The sequence below is a fragment of the Dasypus novemcinctus genome, chromosome 9 (assembly GCF_030445035.2).
Source record: "Dasypus novemcinctus isolate mDasNov1 chromosome 9, mDasNov1.1.hap2, whole genome shotgun sequence".
NCBI lineage: Eukaryota > Metazoa > Chordata > Mammalia > Cingulata > Dasypodidae > Dasypus > Dasypus novemcinctus.
The window spans coordinates 97,075,594-97,095,042 of record NC_080681.1 but is presented as its reverse complement, the minus strand read 5'-3'; the positions used below and the strand labels follow the sequence as shown (position 1 = coordinate 97,095,042).

Here is a 19,449-nt window from a genome sequence, read left to right as displayed (position 1 = left end):
AAGTAATTAGAAAATTCCTTGAAACATACAGATTGCCTAGTCTAACACAAGAAGGAATAGAAAATCTCAACAGACCTATAACAAAGAGATTTCTACTAACAAAGAAAAGTCCAGGACTGGATGGATTGACTGCTGAATTCTCCCAAACATTTAAAGAAAATTTAACACCAATCCTTCTCAGACTTCCAAAAAACAAAAGAGGGATTACTTTCTAATTCATTCTATGAGGCCAGCATTATTCTGACACCAAACCCAAATAAAGAAAACACAAGAAAAGATCATTACAGACCAATATTCCTTATGAATGTTGATGCAAAAATCCTCAACAAAATACTAGCAAACTAAAATCCAGTACTATATTGAAAGGATTATACACCATGACCAACTGGGATTTATTCCAGGAATGCAAGGATGGTTCAACATACGAAAATCAATCAATGAAATACAATACACTAATGTTATAAAGGGGGGAAAAAAACACATGATCATCTCAATTAATACAGAAAAAGCATTTAGAAAATCCAACATCCTTTCATGATAAAAACACTCAGAAAACTAGGAATACAAGGGAACTTTCTCCACATGATAAAGGGCATTTATTTAAAAAACCATGACAAATATAATCAACGGTAAAAGATTGAAACCTTTCTCTAAAATCAGCAACAGGATAAGGATGCCCACAGTCATCACTATTATTCAATTGTAGTGGATGTTCTAGCCAAAGCACTCAGGCAAGAAAAAGAAATAAAAGGCATCCAAATTGCAAAGGAAGAAGTCAAATTTTCCTTATTTGCAGATGACATGATCCTATATGTAGAAAATCCCAAAAAATCTATAAGAAAATTACTAGAACTAATAAATTTTGCAAAGCTGCAGGATACAAGAATACAAGAAGTCAGCTTGTATCATTTAGGTTTCTATATACCAATACTGAAAATTTGAAAAGGAAATCAAGAAAACAGCTCCATTTACAAACCATCTAAAAGAATAAAATTTAATCAAGGAGGTAAACCAAGACTTGTACACTGAAAACAACAAAACATTGCTGAAAGAAATTAAAGAAGACCTAAGTAAATGGAAAGACATTTCATGTTCATGGGCTCAAAAAGATTAAGATGTCTATACTAACTAAAGTGATTCACAAATTCAATGCAATCCCTATCAAATTTCTAGCAGTCATTTTTGCAGAAATGTGACCCTCAAATTCATATGGATTTACAAGGCGTCCTGAATAGCCAAAACAACCTTGAAAAAGAACAAAACTTGAGGACTCACACTTCCTGATTTAAAAACTTACTACAAAGCTATTAAAGCAGGGTGGTTGGGAAGTGGATGTGGCTCAAGCAACTGGGCTCCTGTCTATTGTATGGGAGGTTCAGGGCTCAATTCTCAGGCCTCCTGGTGAAGGCAAGCTGGCCCACATGGTGAGTTGGTCCCACGGAGTGCTGGCCTGCACAAGAGTGTCTGCCAGCACGGCAAGTTGTCCTGAGCAGAGAGCTGGTGCAGCAAGATGACACACAAAAAAAGAGACACAGAGGAGAGAGAGTATGAGATGCAGCAGACCAGGGAGCTGAGGTGGTACAAGAGATTGAGCACATTTCTCCCACTCCAGAAGGTCCCAGGATCAGTTCCCAGTACTGCCTAAAGAAAAGATAAGTAGACACAGAAAAAAGCACAGCAAATGGATGCAGAGAACAGACAATGGGGATGGGGGTAGGGGTATAAATAAATAAATAAATCTTTAAGAAAAAACCAAAACAGTGTGTTGGGAAGCAGATGTGGCTCAAGTAATTGGGCTTCCATCTACCACAGAGGAGGTCCAGGGTTCAATTCCCAGGGACTCCTGGTGAAGGCAAGCTGGCCCATGCAGAGTGCTGGCCTGTGCAGGGTGCTGGCTCGCACAGAGAACTAACTGGTGCAGCAAGATGATATAACAAAAAGAGACACAGAGGAGATACAATATGAGATGCAGCAGACCAGGGAGCTGAGGTGGTGCAAGGGATTGAGCGCCTTTCTCCCACTCCAGAAGGTCCCAGGATCAGTTTCTGGTGCTGCTTAAAGAGAAGACAAGCAGACACAGAAGAACACACAGTAGACAGTGGGCACAAAAATGGGGGGGGGGGGGGGTTGTGAATAAATCTTAAAACAAAACAAAACAAAAAAACACTGTGGTACTAGCATAAGGATAAGACATTTAGACCAATGGAAGAGACTTGAGAGTCCAGAGATAAATCCACACATTTATAGTAAGTTGATTTTCAAAAAGGGTATCAAGTCCATTCAGTGGGGAAATAATAGTCTCTTCAAGAAACGGCACTGGACAACTGGAAAACCACATGCAAAAGAGTAAATGAGAGGAAGTGTATGTGGCTCAAGTGATAGAGCTTCTGCTTACCATATGGGAGGACCTGGGTTCAATTCCTGAGGCCTCCTGGTGAAAAAGAGAAAGTGTGCCCGCGTAGCAAGCCAGTGCCCACATGAGTGCCCACGTGGTGAGCCAGTGCCCGCATGAATGCCTGTGTGGTGAGCCAGTGCCCTGTGCAAGTGAGTCAAGCAGTACAATGATGACGCATCAAGAGAGATGAAGGGGAGAGTCAAGGTGAAACACAGCAGAGACCAGGAACTTAAGTGGTGCAGCTGACAGGGAACCTCTCTCCCCATCAGAGGTCTCCAGGATCAAATCCTGGTGAATCCTAGAGGAGAGAAAATAAGAAGACAACACAGACAGCAAAAAGAACAGGGCAGGATAGAGGTAAGGGGGGGGGAAATTAAAAAATAAATAAAAATCTTAAAATAAAAAAAAAAAGATTGAATGTAGACCCTTACCTCTCACCATATACAAAAATTTAATTCAAGATGGTTCAAAGACTTAAATACAAGAAAATATAGGGAAGTGTATTTAGAACCTTGTAGTAGGGAATGGATTTTTAGATTTTATACTAAAATCATGAGCAACAAAAGAAAAATTAGACTTCATCAAAATTAAAAACTTTTGTGTATCTAAGGACATAATCAAGAAAGTAAAAAGAGGGAAGCGGATGTGGTTCAACTGATAGAGCATCCGCCTACCATATAGGAGGTCCAGGGTTCAATACCCAGGGTCTCCTGGCCCATGTGGCAAGCTGGCCCATGCAGAATGCTGCTGCGTGCAAGGAATGTCACCCCACGCAAGGAGTGGCCCCCGTGCAAGGAATGCAGCCCTGTGCAGGAGTGCAGACTGCCCAGGAGTGGTGCCGCCTGGTGCAACAAAATCACACAACAAACAAGAGATACAGAGAAGAGACAATATGAAATGCAGCGAACTAGACAGCTGAGGTGGCGCAAGGGAATGATCACCTCTCTCCCGCTCCAGAAGGTCCCAGGATGGGTTCCCAGAGCTGCCTAATTGAGAATTCAACAGACACAGAAAAACACACAGAGAGCAGACAATGGAGGGGGATGGGAAGGGGAAGAAATAAGGAGAAAAAAAAAAGTAAAAAGAAAACCAAGAGAATGCGAGAAAATATATGGAAACCATATATCTTGTATGAGTTTAACATAATGTTCCAAACATATAAAGAACTTCTACAACTCAACAATAAAAGGACAAGCAATCCAGTTAAAAAATGGGCCAAGGATCTGAATGGACATTTTTCCAGAGAAGATATTCAAATTATATAAACAAAATTTGGTATCTGTACAATGGAATACCATTCAGTCATAAAAAGCAGTGAAGTGCGGGTACATGCTACAGCATGGATGAACCCTGAAGACATCATGTTGAGTGTAATAAGCCAGACACAAAAGGACAAATATTGAATGACTTCTCTTATACGAAATACTTTGACGAAGCAAATTCATAGAGACAGAAAGCAGAAAGTGGTAACCAGGGTTGGGGTGGGGGGAGAATGGGGAGCTATTCCTAAATGAGTATGACTTTTGGTTTGGGATAATGAAATAGTCTAGAAATTTTAGTGGTAAAAGTTACACAGTATTGTCAATGTACTTAATGTCAAAGAATTGTCCAGTTAAAATGATAATTATGTTAAGTATATTTTACCACAACTAAAAGTAAATTCATTTTTTAAAAAAAGAATGAGATGATAACACGAGGACCACATGTGTAGTAAGGACACATATGGTCCTTACTACAAGTCAGGTGCTGTACTAGGTATTTTACATATGTATTAATGTGTCTGGCCAAGGGATTTTTGGGGATGGGGGTGGTATGAGGTGATGGCTCAGAAAATAGACTTGTTGCTTAAAATTTTCTGAGCCTGTCTCCTCATTTTTAAAATACAAATTTTTGCATCATATGTCAAAATTTATGAATATCTTGAATGGATTAGGCATTAGGTTAGACACTAGGGCTACAGCAAAGTTCTCTATTTTCATGGATGTTATAATCTATACCCATCTTCAAGGTATAGTCCTAAGGATTAAATGAGATAATGCCAAGTAAGGTGTTTGCTTAGTGTATGGAACACATTAAGTGTTCAAATCCTAATATCCTTGAGTTCTAAGAACATACAAGTCAAAGTCTAAATGAACTGTAGACTGTAGCAAAATGGTTGTTAGGAGGACAAAATAAGGGGAAGCCACCAAGAATTTCTGAATACAGGAGTGAACATTAAAAATGAATATTTACTGAATTCTCTGTACAAACCTGTGTTTTAAGATTATTAGGCTACAAGCAGTTTATAAAAGGGATTGGAGACTGGGAGATCATATAAAAACTATTAAAATACGAAGTGAGACCACAAAATGAGAATAAATTTCCTTGCTTCATGAAGGCAAAAGAGTAGTAATCGAAGAATAGGCGCGTAACAACATTTTAAAGTGTAGCAACAAGTCAATTAGTCAATCTTATAATGCTGCTATTGTGGAAAGATACATATTTGTTTCTTATAGACATAAGAATGAGCAACTCATTTTTGAAGCAAAAAAATGTCAGATTTTGACTAAGTTTAACAAATCTACAAATAAGACAATTTACTTATTAAAAGAAAGGGATTGATATTAAATATTGTCAAGGCAACACCTTCTGACATTTAAAGGAGCAAGGACAGATATTCAGAACAATGTTTCAATGCTGTCATTTACTTACCCACTGACATGATGCAAAGGCTGAAGAGAGATTTGGTTTGATGAAAGCTTCAGAGAAGACTGGTAAAACAAACAGTGGTGACTGTGCTAGATAGGAAACTGGATTAATAGGTCTTGTTTGGTTTTTCTTTTACTTTATTATTTTTACAAAAATACATAATGCTTTACAAATCTGCATAAAATTCCCCGCTGGGGACCATGCTAATCCACGCTATCATTTTAATTTGGGATATATGAAATAAAAAAAGCAGAAAGTAACGCATTTTTTGAGGAAAATTTTCAGAGTGGTTTGAAATAAAAATGTCAGAAATGCAAAACTCCAAAATCCTTGAGGATCTAAGAATATACAAATCAAAATTCCAAGAGAAAAGAATATTTGCCTTCATTGCAATCAAAGGCACTGAAATACAGAATTCATTCCACAAGATTGGATATACATGAATTCTGAGACATTGGACGAATTCTGTAGAAAGAAAAAGAAGTGAAAGGTAGAAGGAGACCATTCCTCTAACGGAATTAAGGCTTGGTTTCAATCACCTGAGTCTTTCAGGGAACTTCAAACCTTGAACCTGGGTAAAGAGGTCCAAACACTTGACAGAAACAAACATAAGTCTTCTCTGGAAGAAGGTACCTTCATCCCAGCCCTCAAATTATTCCTACAAATACTTTTAAGTACAAAACCAATATATAGCAAAAGATAACCAAGCACACAGGAAAATTAGATTTTAAAGTAATAACCAGCAGAAACAACAGATAACACAAACAGGCTGTAGCAGTCTGATATTATTGATAAATTCCAAAAAGAAATATTGGATTATGTTTGTAATCTGATCTGTATCTGGACATGATTGTTATAATTAGGGCATTGAGTCCCCACCCCTTGGTGGGGCATGATAAAAGGCATGACAAAGAACAGAGTCGAGGGTTCTTAATGTTGGAGTTTTGATGTTGGAGTTTGATGCTGAAGTCTTAAGCTGGAGCCCTGGGGAAAGAGACAGAGCTGTTCACCTGATAGTCTACAGCTGACCTTGTGGAGAGAGGCAAAGCCTAGAGAGTCTTGTAGTCTACAGCTGACATTGTGGAGGAAACAGAAGAGCTGAGCCCAGAGGAACCTGGAAAGCCTGAACCCTCACAGAAGTCAGCAGCCATCTTGCTCCAACATGTGGAAATAAACTTTGGTGAGGGAAGTAGCTTATGGTTTATGGCCTGGTAACTATAAGTTCTTATCCCAAATAAATGCCCTTTATAAAAACCAACCAATTTCTGATATTTTGCATCAGCACCCCTTTGGCTGACTCATACACAGGCCCTTAAAGAACTACAGAGATTATAGGACAACTATGTTTACTACGCTTAAGAAATAAAATACGAGTTCAAAAATAATCAGAGAAAACCACTAAAATATTTCATAGCAGATTTTAAAAAGAAGGTCATAGAGTTTCTATAAATTAAAAATACAATAACAACCGCGAGGTGGATGAGGATTGTGGTTAATAGTACAAATATAGGAATGTTCTACTATGAACTGGAACAAATGCCCATCACTATTACAAGGTGGTGCTGCATGGGAAAAATACAATTAATGTAACTTACAGACTATAGTTAACAGCAATATTGTAGTATTCTTGCATCAATGTCAAAGAAAGCACTATAACAAGGCTAAATGTCAATAATGAGGGTATGGGTATGGGATTTTTTTCTTTTGGACTAAAGAAAACATTCAAAAGTTTACTGGGGCAATGACTGTACATCTCTGTGATGAAAGTGAGAGCCACTGAGTATACACTTTGGATATAGAGTACAACGCATGGGACTGTATAACACAGTGAACCATGTGGTAGAAGATGGACTGTAGTTAATAGTACAAATTCATGAGTGTTCTCTCATGAACTATAACAAATGTAGAACACTAATAATTAGTGTTAATAATAGGGGATGGGGAAGCAGCTTGGCCCAGTGGATAGGGCATCCGTCTACCACATGGGAGATGCGCGGTTCAAACCCCGGGCTTCCTTGACCCATGTGGAGCTGGCCCATGGGTAGTGCTGATGCGTGCAAGGAGCGCCCTGCCAGGCAGGGTTGTGCCCCGCATAGGGGAGCCCCACGTGCAAGGAGTGCGCCCCGTAAGGAGAGCTGTACAGCACGAAAGAAAGTGCAGCCTGCCCAAGAATGGTGCCACCCACATGGAAGGCTGACACAACAAGATGACACAACAAAAGAAACACAGATTCCCAGTGCCGCTGATAAGGATAGAAGCGGTCACAGAAGAACACCCAGCAAGTGGACACAGAAAGCACACAACTGGGGGGGGGGGGCAGGCAAGGGGAGAGAAATAAATAAAAATAAGTAAATCTTTAAAAAAATAATAATAATAGGGGATGTATGGAAAAAATATACCAACTGTATGCTATGGACCACAGTTAGTAGTAACAGCCTGATTATTTCCTTCCATAATCTGTAACAAATGTTCCACAATAATGTAAGGTTTTGGTGGAGGGGTGATATATGGGAATTCTGCACATCATGCATAATTATTTTGTAAGCTCGTAACTTCTCTGATTAAAAAAATAAATAAAGGCAAAAAAAATACAATAACAAAACTTTTTAAACTGGCAATGTTTAACACCAGATCACAGAGGACCAAAGAATCAGCAAACTGGTAGGTAGATTAGGAAAAAACCCATTAAGATTGCAGCATGAAGAAACAAAAGGGTAGAAGATACAGAAGAGATGGTAAAAGACCTAAAAGATACAAAGAGAGGGTTAGACATACATTAAGCCAGAGTACCAGAAGAAGAGGAGAAGGAGAATGGGAGAGGAAATAATACCTGGGAATTTTTCAGAACTGATGAAAAATACCAAACCAGTTTCAAGAAGTTCAATAAGCCAGATATATAAAAAGAAATCCATACTCAGAGATATCGTAGGGAACTGCAGAAAAACAAGACAAAAATAAAATCTTAAAAAATAGCTATGGTAGGCGATAGTGTAGATGGTGAGATATAATGCAGGAAGATTACTTTAAAGAGGCTCTCACCATTTGAATTAATGGTAATTTGAACTCCAACAGATAAGTAATTCTCTATACTCTGCATTATACTGAAAAGAATTCAAGGGTACCAAGATTCATTAAATAAAACCCAATGAAATAAATTTAAAACTAGAAAAGGAAAGCAAAGAGAAATAGAAGAAAAGAATTGGCTGCAGCACTAAAATTCATTCCCAAAATGCATGCTACATATCCCTATTTCACTCAAACAGAGAACCACAAAGTTGGCTTAAGCATTTTAGCACCCATACAAAGAGGGAAAGAGTCAATTACAAGATTTTCAGTAAAAACCAATCAGGTGTTAAGGGAAACAATTGTTCCTAAAGGAGAGGATATTTGGTAATGATTATAAAAAGTATCAGCAACATCTTTTTTTTTTTTTTAAAGATTTATTTATTTCTCTTCCCCCTCCATCCCCCCGCCCCCCCCGCCCCAGTTGTCTGTTCTCTGTGTCTATTTGCTGTGTCTTCTTCTTTGTCCCCTTCTGCTGTTGTCAGCGGCACGGGAATCTGTGTTTCTTTTTGTTGCATCATCTTGTTGTGTCAGCTCTCCGTGTGGGCGGCGCCATTCCTGGGCAGGCTTCACTTTCTCTCGTGCGGGCGGCTTTCCTTACAGGGCGCACTCCTTGCCCGTGGGGCTCCCCTACACCGGGGACACCCGCGCATGGCACGGCACTTCTGCGCACATTAGCACTATGCATGGGCCAGCTCCACACGGGTCAAGGAGGCCCGGGGTTTGAACTGCAGACCTCCCATGTGGTAGACAGACGCCCTAACCACTGGACCAAGTCCGCTTCCCGGCAACATCCTCTTAAACACATTTTACAGGACCAAAGTCTAATCTAGCAATAGTAACTTTATGGGAAAGACCAAAGAATACCAATATGATGCATTCCAGGGGTGTGGCTCAAGGCAGGGGGAAGATTTTAGAGGAATGGATGGCCTGTATGTGCTTTAGAAAATCTTTAATACATACGTTTTGTCTCACTTGAAAGCAATGACTTTAAGAGTCCCTTCTCTACAAATACCTAGGTTCAGTTATTCCATGTGGGTAGTCAGGTACAGAGCCATAAGACAAGGGCAGGATTAAAGGCTCTCATGAAAACTGAGGCATCAGACAAGGACACCTGCCTGAACAGAAAGTCATTCCATCTTAACTCAAAGAAGTGAGGTCCAGGATGTTCCTTAACCAGTCTCATTACTCCACAGAGGAGATGATATGGCTCTACATTATAGTAGTGGTGGTACAATTGAAAAGAAATAAGATTTGGTTGAGAGTCACAGTGAAAGAGAAATGAAAAGGGCTTGATATGATTGATTAGATTGTGGAGAAAGGAGTAAAAAATGCCTACAAAGTTTAGAATGAGGGAGAACAGAAGTACGATAACAGAAAAATTGGGCAGACATGTTTTGAAGGAAATGGAACAGTCTGGTTTTAGACCAATTGTTTGAGTTTGACATCTGAATGGAAATATCTAGAAGGAAATGTATGATTAAAATTCAGGAAAAAGATTAGGGATGGAGTCAGAGATTTAGAAATCCATACAGAGATAATAATTGAAGTCACTGAGTATTTCTAATTCTCAAACTACCAAAATCCCATTCAAACCACTGCCTCAATGCAAACGAAAGAATGGTTTCCGTAACAAGCTATACCACCTGAAAGTATAGGTTATGGTGCAAAGAAAGGTTGTATTTCAAAATGCTCCAATGCACTGAGAGACTGTCCAATACAGCTATACAGAGTCTGACTCAGGAAGAAAATGTGCAGATCAGAATAAAAAATTACTGTATGGTTTACATATACAGAATGATATAATTAATTAATCTGCAAAATAAATACTATCTGATCTCCATTTTATATTTAGGAACACACAGGCACAGTCTATTTAAAGGCACAGAATTTCCTAAAAACAATTATTGAAGTTGGATAATGGATTCTTTAGGATTTATTAGGTATGTGTGAAATAGTAAGAGTTTATTTTTTATGTTTTAAAAGTTGGAGGGGAGGGTATTCCCTAAGATTTTATAAAATTTGTGGAGGTTGAAAAGTGATAACATATCCTGTCTCTGAGCAGCTAAAGTCAATCTCTGTGTGAAATAAGAGGCAGGAAGGACATGATAGCTTCTTCCTGAAAAGTCAGACATGATCAGGGATACTCAGAAGGGTTCCTGACTTCTAGAAAGAAGAGGCAGGAGTATAATAGGTGCAGTTCTCAGATACACGGTTAGATAGGACTTAAATATAGGAATGATGTTAGCTTAAAAATAAACTGATGAAAAAAGTGGAAAATTAACTTACTCTTTTCAATGAGCTGATCCTGAACTCCCGCCAATGCGCTTACTGCCTAAAAGAAAAAGCCACCAGTTACCAGAAAAATTATCGTACATCTCAGGTGAGCACTCACATAGCAAGGGCAGAAAGGGAAGAGAAAACTCACAGAAATGGAACTGTGGTCGTCCTTAACAATGGGCAACAGAAAGATACCCTCTGCCCCCTCTACCTCACTTACAGCTGCTGAAGTAACTGAGGATTTACTGAAGAGCCGCTCAGCTTCCTTAAACTTCCGGTTTCTTCGATCATTTTTGCTATTGGAGTTTCTAAAACACACAGAAGAAACTCATTATAGACACCATTATAAACTCATTATAAACATCTATGGTTCAAGCTGGGGATGCCTCAGGCAGGTATAAGGAACTCTTTTTTTTTTCCTACCAAGTTCCACACAGGAATGCTACCACAATTACAGGCCACTCACAAGAAAGAGTTAATTTCAGATCAGATTTCTTTCTTTGAAAAACAAAAAACACTCAGTTTACCTGTTTTCACAATCAAGAACAAGGAATATAAAAATTCATTTAACAGAAAGGAAAGAGAAAGAGGAAAAGAAGAAGGAAGAGCAGGGGAAAGAAAAAAGCGTTAAAAAGACAAAAAGGAAGCCAGATAAAGATTAAGTGAAAACATACTGGGAAAGAAAGGCAAAACATTTATACAGTTTTATATAGACAACAAATTTATTCAGAAGGAATACATACACACACAGAAGTATGGAAAGCCTGCCAAAACTGGGAGGGACATAACCTAAGACACACAATTACCCAGAGAAGTGGAAATCTACAGCCACACTTATATGCCCAGAGGGGAAGGGGTGGACAACAGAGAGATACTCATACATAGTCCTGAATTGGAGAGATGGGGAGATTCAGACAACAGATAAAGAGGGAGGGGGGACTGAAAAGACAGAGACACATGCACACAAGAGAGGGAGAGAGGGATGAAAGCAAACAGATCTATACCCACATTCAGGAAAAAAGCAGCAGATAGATCTCTGAGAAAGGGTAAAAAGAAATAAGCAAAGTTAGAATTGAGTGGTAGCTGAGAACTCACAAACACCCTGATATGGATAAAGGAAATAGGTAGGGATGTGGGGATAGACCTGTGAACACATGGTGAGAAATACAAAAGAAGTAAAGAGAAAGAAAGCTTTAGGAAGAAAAATAAGAACACAAGAGTTAGAATGATTCAGAAATGTTAATTGGTGTGCTAACTCTTCACCATCCTACCCTGCATTTAGACTTCAAAATTGTCACTAATCATTTTCCCCCAACAGCTCAAGCCTATATTCTTAACTCTTTAGTGGCTTCATTCTGAATGGAATGAAATAGATTTCCAGGATGGAATTTATTTACATAAGCAAAGGATGATCTTGTGGCCCTAAAATTTTATCCTTGGAATCAAGAGTTGTGAGTTAAACTGAAAAGCTGAGAATAAACTGATGACTGTATTTCTACTATGGTTATTTTTTCTCAATTGATTCTCAAAAATGACAAGTCTGAATGACAAATGGAGAGTACTATGGTTTCTATTGGAAGCTATGCAACAGAAGAGATGAAATAAGAAATTAGGAGTTAGAAGACTTGGAGTCTATCCCAAGATTCATTGAGTACCTAGCTATGTTTCCATTTAATACCATGTAACCTCTTTGGGCCTCAGTTTCCTTATCTGAAACAAGTTAGATTAAAAAATAAAATGAGTCACCATAATTTTGTACTTACTGTGTGATGGAATTTGTAATAAGTAGTGTACAGGCATTGTCTCATATTTCTTACAATTTAAGAGCGTAGGTGATCTTATTCCCATTTTACAAATAAGGAAAAAGACTCAGCAAGGGTTAAGTAACTTGTCCCCAAGTTCACACCTAGTTAAAGTAGAACAAGTAGGGTGAAACCCAAGGCTGTTTGACTTCAAAATGTATGCAGTTAACCTACCCTAGGTCCTCCCAGCTCTAAAATGCTATGATTCCTTTGCAAAAGCTGTTATCTTTTGAAGCAGAATATGCCCTCAATTAAAAAAAATCATAACTTTCATGTACAAAGGGGTTTGGTGAATTTCAGCTTTTAATCATTAAATCATTTTAATGATGTTGCAATGACAGATACAGGCCATTATATATCTTGTCATAACTTACAAAATTGTGTGGGAGAGAGTTTAAACTTTAATGTAAGGAAGCGGACTTGGCCCAATGGATAGGGTGTCCGCCTACCACATGGGGAGGTCTGCGGTTCAAACCCCAGGCCTCCTTGACCCGTGTGGAGCTGGCCCGTGGTCAGTACTGATGCATGCAAGGAGTGCTGTGCCACACAGGGGTGTCCCCCACATAGGGGAGTCCCACGCGCAAGGAGTGCACCCCATAAGGAGAGCCACCCAGTGCAAAAGAAAGTGCAGCCTGCCCAAGAATGGCGCCGCACACAAGGAGAGCTGACACAACAAGATGATGCAACAAAAAGAAACACAGATTTCTGGTGCCGCTGATAAGGATAGAAGTGGTCACAGAAGAACACACAGCGAATGGACACAGAGAGCAGACAACTGGGGGAAGTGGGGGGGCGGGGTGGGAAGAGAAGAGAAATTAAAAAAATAAAAAATAAAAAAAAACTTTAATATCAACTCTAAGCCACACTTAGTGGCAATGCTCCAATAGGTGTTCATCAGCTGTAATAAATGTACCACATTATAGAAGGATGTTGTTAATGTGGGAAAGTGTGGGAGGAGTAGGGACTGGGGCATATGGGAATCCCCTACATTTTTTATGTATCATTTATGTAATCTAAGTATCTTCTAAAAAATAAATAAATAAAATAAAAAACTAAAATTAAAAAAAAAAGAACTGGGTAGGTTGGGGAAAATATACCAAATGTAAATATGGGTTATAGTTAGTAATATTTTGGCAATTCTCTTTTATAGTTTGTAACAAATGTTTAACAACAATGCAAGGTGTTGATGGTGGGGAGATGTATGGAAAGCTTGTATGATAATATACATGTTTTTTTTTGTGAATTCACAAGTTTTACTACGTTCATGTGTGAATGATATACTTCAATAAAATTTTATTTTAAAAAAATGATGACACTGGGTAAGCATAAAGAACAATTTGAAAGCCTGCAAAGAAAAGCAACAGAGCTTATGAGAATGAAAGACACTGTGGATAAGATAAAAAATATATTAAGGAAGCAGAAGTGGCTCAACTGATAAGAGTGTCCATCTACCATATGGAGAGGGTTCAATCCCCAGAGCCTCCTGGATGGAAGACAGAATTAGTGCCTTGGACTGAGTATCTGAACTTGAAAAGACAAGAGAACAGAAAGAGAAAAGAATGGAAAAAATGGAACAGGGTCTCGGAATTGAATGACAACATGAAACACACAAACATACATGTTACTAGTGTCCCAGAAGGGGAAGAGAATGGAAACAGGCAGAAAGAATATTTGAGAAAATAATGACCAAAAACTTCCCAACCCTTATGAAAGACATAAATCCCCATATTCAAGAAGAATGGGAAGTGGATTTGGCTCAATGGATAGAGCATCTGCCTACCACATCGGAGGTCTAGGGTTCAAACTCAGGGGCCTCCTGACCACCCGTGTGATAAACTGGCCCATGTGCAGTGCGGATGTGCACAGGAGTGCCATGCCACACAACGGTGTCCCCACGTAGGGGAGCCCCCATGCTCAAGGAGTGCTCCCCGTAAGGAGAGCCACCCAGCACGTAAAAAGTGCAGCCTGCCCAGGGTGGCACCACACACACAGAGAGTTGATGCAGCAAGATGACACAACAAAGTCACAGATTTCCGGTGCCACTGACAAAAATATAAGTGGACGCAGAAGAACACACAGCAAATGGACACAGAGAATAGACAACTGGGCGTGGCAGGGAAGGGGAGAGAAATAAATAAATAATAAATCCTTTAAAAAAAAAAAAAAAAAAAAAAAGGACAATGCACCCCAAAGAGAATGAATCAGAACAGACCTACTCTGAGACACCTACTATTCAGAATAACAAATACCAGAGGTAAAGAGAGGATTCTGAAAGCAGCAAGAGAAAAACAATACATCATATACAAGGGGACCCTCAATAAAACTAAGTGCCCATCTTTCATCAGAAACCATGGAGGTGAGAAGAGGTATGATGTATTTAAGGTACTGAAAGAGAAAAACTGCCAGCCAAGAATTCTTTATCCAGCAAAACTGTCTTTCAAAAAATAAGTGTGAGTTTAAAGCCTTCACAACAAACAAAAACCAAGATATTATGTCATCAAAAGACCAGATTTACAAGAGATACCAAAGGGAGTGCTACAGACTGAAAGAAAAAAGACAAGGGCAAGAGACTTATAATGGATGATTATTAGTAAAGGCTAACTTAAAGGGTAAAAAGACAGACAACAATAAGATGACAACAGGAAGCCAAAGGATAAAATGGACAAGGTAAGCAATGCCTTTACAGTAATAATATTGAATGTTAATGGATTGAATTCCCCAATAAAAGATACAGACTGACAAAAAAGATTAAAAAAAGTATAAGCCAACTATATGATGTCTACAAGAGACTCGCCTCAGATGTAAAAACACAATCAGGTTGAAAGTGAAAGGATAGAAAAACTGGTTTTGACAAACCTATCAAGTCCATGTTAACTGGACAAAACAGTCTCTTCAACAAATGGTACTGGGAGAACTGGATATAGATAACCAAAACAATGAAAGAGGGCACCTATCTCACTCCCTATATAAGAATCAACTCAAAATGGATCAAACACTTAAATATAAAAGCCAGGACCATATATCTACTAGAGGAAATGTAGGGAAACATCTTAAAAACCTTGTGGTAGGTGGTGGTTTCATGGACCTTACACCCAAAGCATGAACAACAAAATGCAAAATAGATAAATGGGACCTCCTCAAAAATAAACACTTTTGTACATCACAGGACTTTGTCAAAAGGGTAAAAAGGCGGCAGATCCAATGAGAGAAAATATCTGGATCACAGATCCGATAAGGGTTTAATATCCATGATATATAAAGAGATGTTAAAACTCAACAGTAGGGAAGCGGATTTGACTCAACGGATAGAGCATCCGCCTACCACATGGGAGGTCCAAGGTTAAAACCCAGGGCCTCCTGACCTATGTGGTGAGCCGGCCCACACACAGCGATGATGTGCGCAAGGAGTGCCGTGCCCTAAGGGGTGTCCCCTGCATAGGAGAGCCACACACACAAGGAGTGCGTCCTGTAAGGAAAGCCGCCCTGTGTGACAAAAGTGCAGCCTGCCCAGAAGTGGGGCCGCACACACAGAGAGCTGATGCAGCAAGATGACGCAACAAAACGAGACACAGATTCTGGGTGCCACTGACAAGAATACAAGCTAACAGAAGAACACACAGCGAATGGACACAGAGAGCAGACAACTGTGTGTGTATGTGGGGGGAGGGGTGGTGAGCGGGGAAGGGGAGAGAAATAAATAAAAAATAAATCTTTAAAAAAAAAAAACCTCAACAATAAAACGACAAATGACCTGATCAAAAATTTAAAAATGGGCAAAAGATTTGAATGGACATTTGTCCAAAGAAAAAATACAAATGGCAAAAACACACATGAAAAAACGTTCATCCTCACTAATGATAAGGGCAATGTAAATCAATGAGTTATCATTTCACACCTATCAGAATGGTCACTATTAAAAAGATAGAGAATTACAAGTTGTAGTAGTTTGATATTATTGATGAATTCCGAAAAGAAATATTGGATTATGTTTATAAACTGATCTTTTCCTCTGAGCATATTAGATAATATTGGATTCAGAGGCTTACTTGATTAAATAATCAGGTAAACCTTTTGTGCCTGTATGGCGTTCACATAAAAGACATGGCAAAGGATAGAGCTGGAGGGTTTTTGAGTTGGAATTTCAGCTTAATGCTGAAGCCTTAAGCTGGAGCCCCAGGAATTAAGCACAGAGGGAAAAGCAGCAAAACCTGGGAAGAGAGGAACCCTGAACCCAGGGAGAAGCAAGATCCTAGAAGGGAGGAACCCAGGAAGCCTGAACCCTCACATACTTCAGCAGCCATCTTGCTCCAACATGTGAAAAAAGACTGCTGAGGGAAGTAACTTAGGCTTTATGGCCTGGTATCTGTAAGCTCCTACCCCAAATAAATACCCTTTATAAAAACCAACCAATTTCTGGTATTTTGCATCAGCACCCCTTTGGCTGACTAATACACAAGGCTGGAGAGGGTGTGGAGAGATAGGAACACTTATTCACCACTGGTAGGAATGTAGAATGGTACAGCCACTGTGGAGGACTGTTCGGCAGTTCCTGAAGAAGTTCAATATAGATTTGCCACATGACCCTAGCAATATCACTACTGGGCCTATTCCCAGAAGAACTGAGAAGAGTGATACAAACAGACATTTGCACACCGATGTTCATAGCAGCATTATTCATGATTCCCAAAAGTTGGAAACAACTCAGGTATCCACCAACCAATGACTGGATAAACAAACTGTGGTATATTCACATGATGGAATTTTATGTAGCTGTAAGAAGAAATGATATAACAGCATAATGGACGACATTATGTTGAGTGAAGCAAGTCAGACATAAAGGGACAAATACTGTATGACTGCACTACTATGAACTAAATACACTGTGAAACATATCATATGATTCCATTTATATAAAATGTAAATATAAATTAATTTATAAATATGAAAATAGATTAGTGGTTATGCAGGGCTAGAGAAGCCATGCTAAGGGGTGTGAAGTTTTTTGTTTTGGAGTAATGAAATGGTTCTAAAATTTTTTGTGGTGATTAACGCATAACATTGTGATTATATTAAAAGCCACTGACTACATACTTTGGATTGAGCATATGGTACGAGAATATATCTCAATAAAACATAAAAAATAATTGTGCAAGATAGCAGGAATAGCAGATATGTAGAGCAGGGGAAACAGAGAGATTGAGAGGATAAGAATTTTCTTGTTTACTTGTCTGGTTTTTGTTTATTATTATTATTGAAATAATGAAAATGCTCTAGTAATGACTGAGGTGATGTATGAATAACTATGTAATTATACGAAATACCACCGATTGTACACTTTGGATGAATTGCATGCTTTATTAATATGTACCTGTAAAATTGATTTGTTTTTTAAAAAAAGATATTCCACACAAATAGTAACCAAAAAAGATCTGGAGTAACAATACTAATATTGGACAAAATAGCTTTTAAGTGCAAAACTGTTATAAGAGATGAAGAAGGTCATTATATATTAATAAAAAGGGCAATTCACCAAGAAGAAATAACTATATTAAATATTTATGCACCTAACCTAGGTGCCCCAAGATACATAAGGCATTCACTGGCAAAACTGAAGAGAGAAAGAGACATCTCTACAAAAAGACTTGGGGGAAGCAGACTTGGCCCAGAAGCTAGGGCGTCCACCTACCACATGGGAGGTCCGCGGTTCAAACTCCGGGTCTCCTTGACCCGTGTGGAGCTGGCCCATGCGCAGTGCTGATGTGCGCAAGGAGTGCCCTGCCACGCAGGGGTGTCCCCCGCCTAGGGGAGCCCCACGCGCAAGGAGTACCCGCCGTAAGGAGAGCCGCCCAGCGTGAAAGAAAGTGCAGCCTGCCCAAGAATGGCGCTGCACACATGGAGGGCTGACACAGCAAGATGACGCAACAAAAAAAGAGACACAGATTCCTGTGCCGCTAAGGATAGAAGTGGTCACAGAAGAGCACACAGCGAGTGGACACAAAGAGCAGACAAGGGGGGGGAGTGGAAACAAATAAAAATAAATCTTTAAAAACAAAAAGCTTCATCTTTTAAAAACAAAAAACAGGGAAACAGACTTGGCCCAGTGGTTAGGGCATCCGTCTACCACATGGGAGGTCTGCAGTTCAAACCCCGGGCCTCCTTGACCCATGTGGAGCTGGCGCATGCGTAGTGCTGATGCGCGCGAGGAGTGCCCTGCCACGCAGGGGGCTCCCCCGCGTAGGGGAGCCCCACGCGCAAGGAGTGCGCCCCGTAAGGAGAGTCGCCCAGCGCGAAAGAAAGTGCAGCCTGCCCAGGAATGGCGCCGCCCACAGCCCACACTTCCCATGCCGCTGACGACAACAGAAGCGGACAAAGAAACAAGATGCACGGGAAACGGACTTTGGCCCAGTGGTTAGGGCTTCCGTCTACCATATGGGAGGTCCGCGGGGCCTCCTTGACCCGTGTGGAGCTGGCCATGCGCAGTGCTGGTGCGCGCAAGGAGTGCCTTGCCACGCAAGGGTGTCCCCCGCGTGGGGGAGCCCGTGGGGGAGCCCCACGCGCAAGGAGTGCGCCCGTGAGGAAAAGCCGCCCAGCGTGAAAAGAAAGTGCAGCCTGCCCAGGAATGGCGCCGCCCACACTTCCTGTGCCGCTGACGACAACAGAAGCGGACAAAGAAACAAGACGCAGCAAATAGACACCAAGAACAGACAACCAAGAGAGGGGGGGAATTAAATAAATAAATAAATCTTTAAAAAAAAAAAAGAAACAAGATGCAGCAAACAGACACAGAGAACAGACAACCGGGGGAGGGGGGGGAAATAAATAAATAAATAAATCTTTAAAAAAAAAAAAAAAGAATGAAAACACAACCTGAGGTATGCAACATTACCTATGCAGCATTTCTACCAAAAATGTATAAAAATCTTTCATGAGGTCACAAAAAGAAAAATCCAGAATGTGGTACATTCTACAGGACAATGCCATAACAACAACAAAAAAGGATGGGAGACTCTCCTAAATTAAAAAGGACTAAAGAGCCATAACAACCAAATGCAAGGCACAAACACTGACCAGATCCTGGATCAAAACAAAGTAGCAAAGCATTTTTTTTTGGAAAGGGGGAAATCTGAATTAAAAGTATATATTAATGTGATTTTAATTCGTAATGTTAATTTTCCAAGTGTGATAATGATGGCTAGGTAGGAGAAATGTTCTTACTCAAAG

At 39.7% G+C, this 19,449-nt stretch overlaps 1 protein-coding gene across 5 annotated transcripts in view; it reads right to left on the bottom strand.

Annotated features, from left to right (window-relative positions):
• MEAF6 (MYST/Esa1 associated factor 6) overlaps window positions 1-19,449 on the bottom strand; it is a 36,887-nt gene that overhangs the window by 14,697 nt on the left and 2,741 nt on the right. For all 5 annotated transcript variants that reach the window (XR_011649694.1, XR_011649695.1, XM_004472264.4 and 2 more), the window contains exons 3-4: window positions 10,647-10,734; window positions 10,436-10,481 (exon numbers count right to left, since the gene is read on the bottom strand). Coding sequence is in view for 3 of the 5 variants with exons in the window: in XM_004472264.4 (XP_004472321.1) it covers window positions 10,436-10,481; window positions 10,647-10,734 (134 nt within the window). In the remaining 2 variants the exon portion in view is untranslated. The remainder of the gene's footprint in view (window positions 1-10,435; window positions 10,482-10,646; window positions 10,735-19,449) is intronic.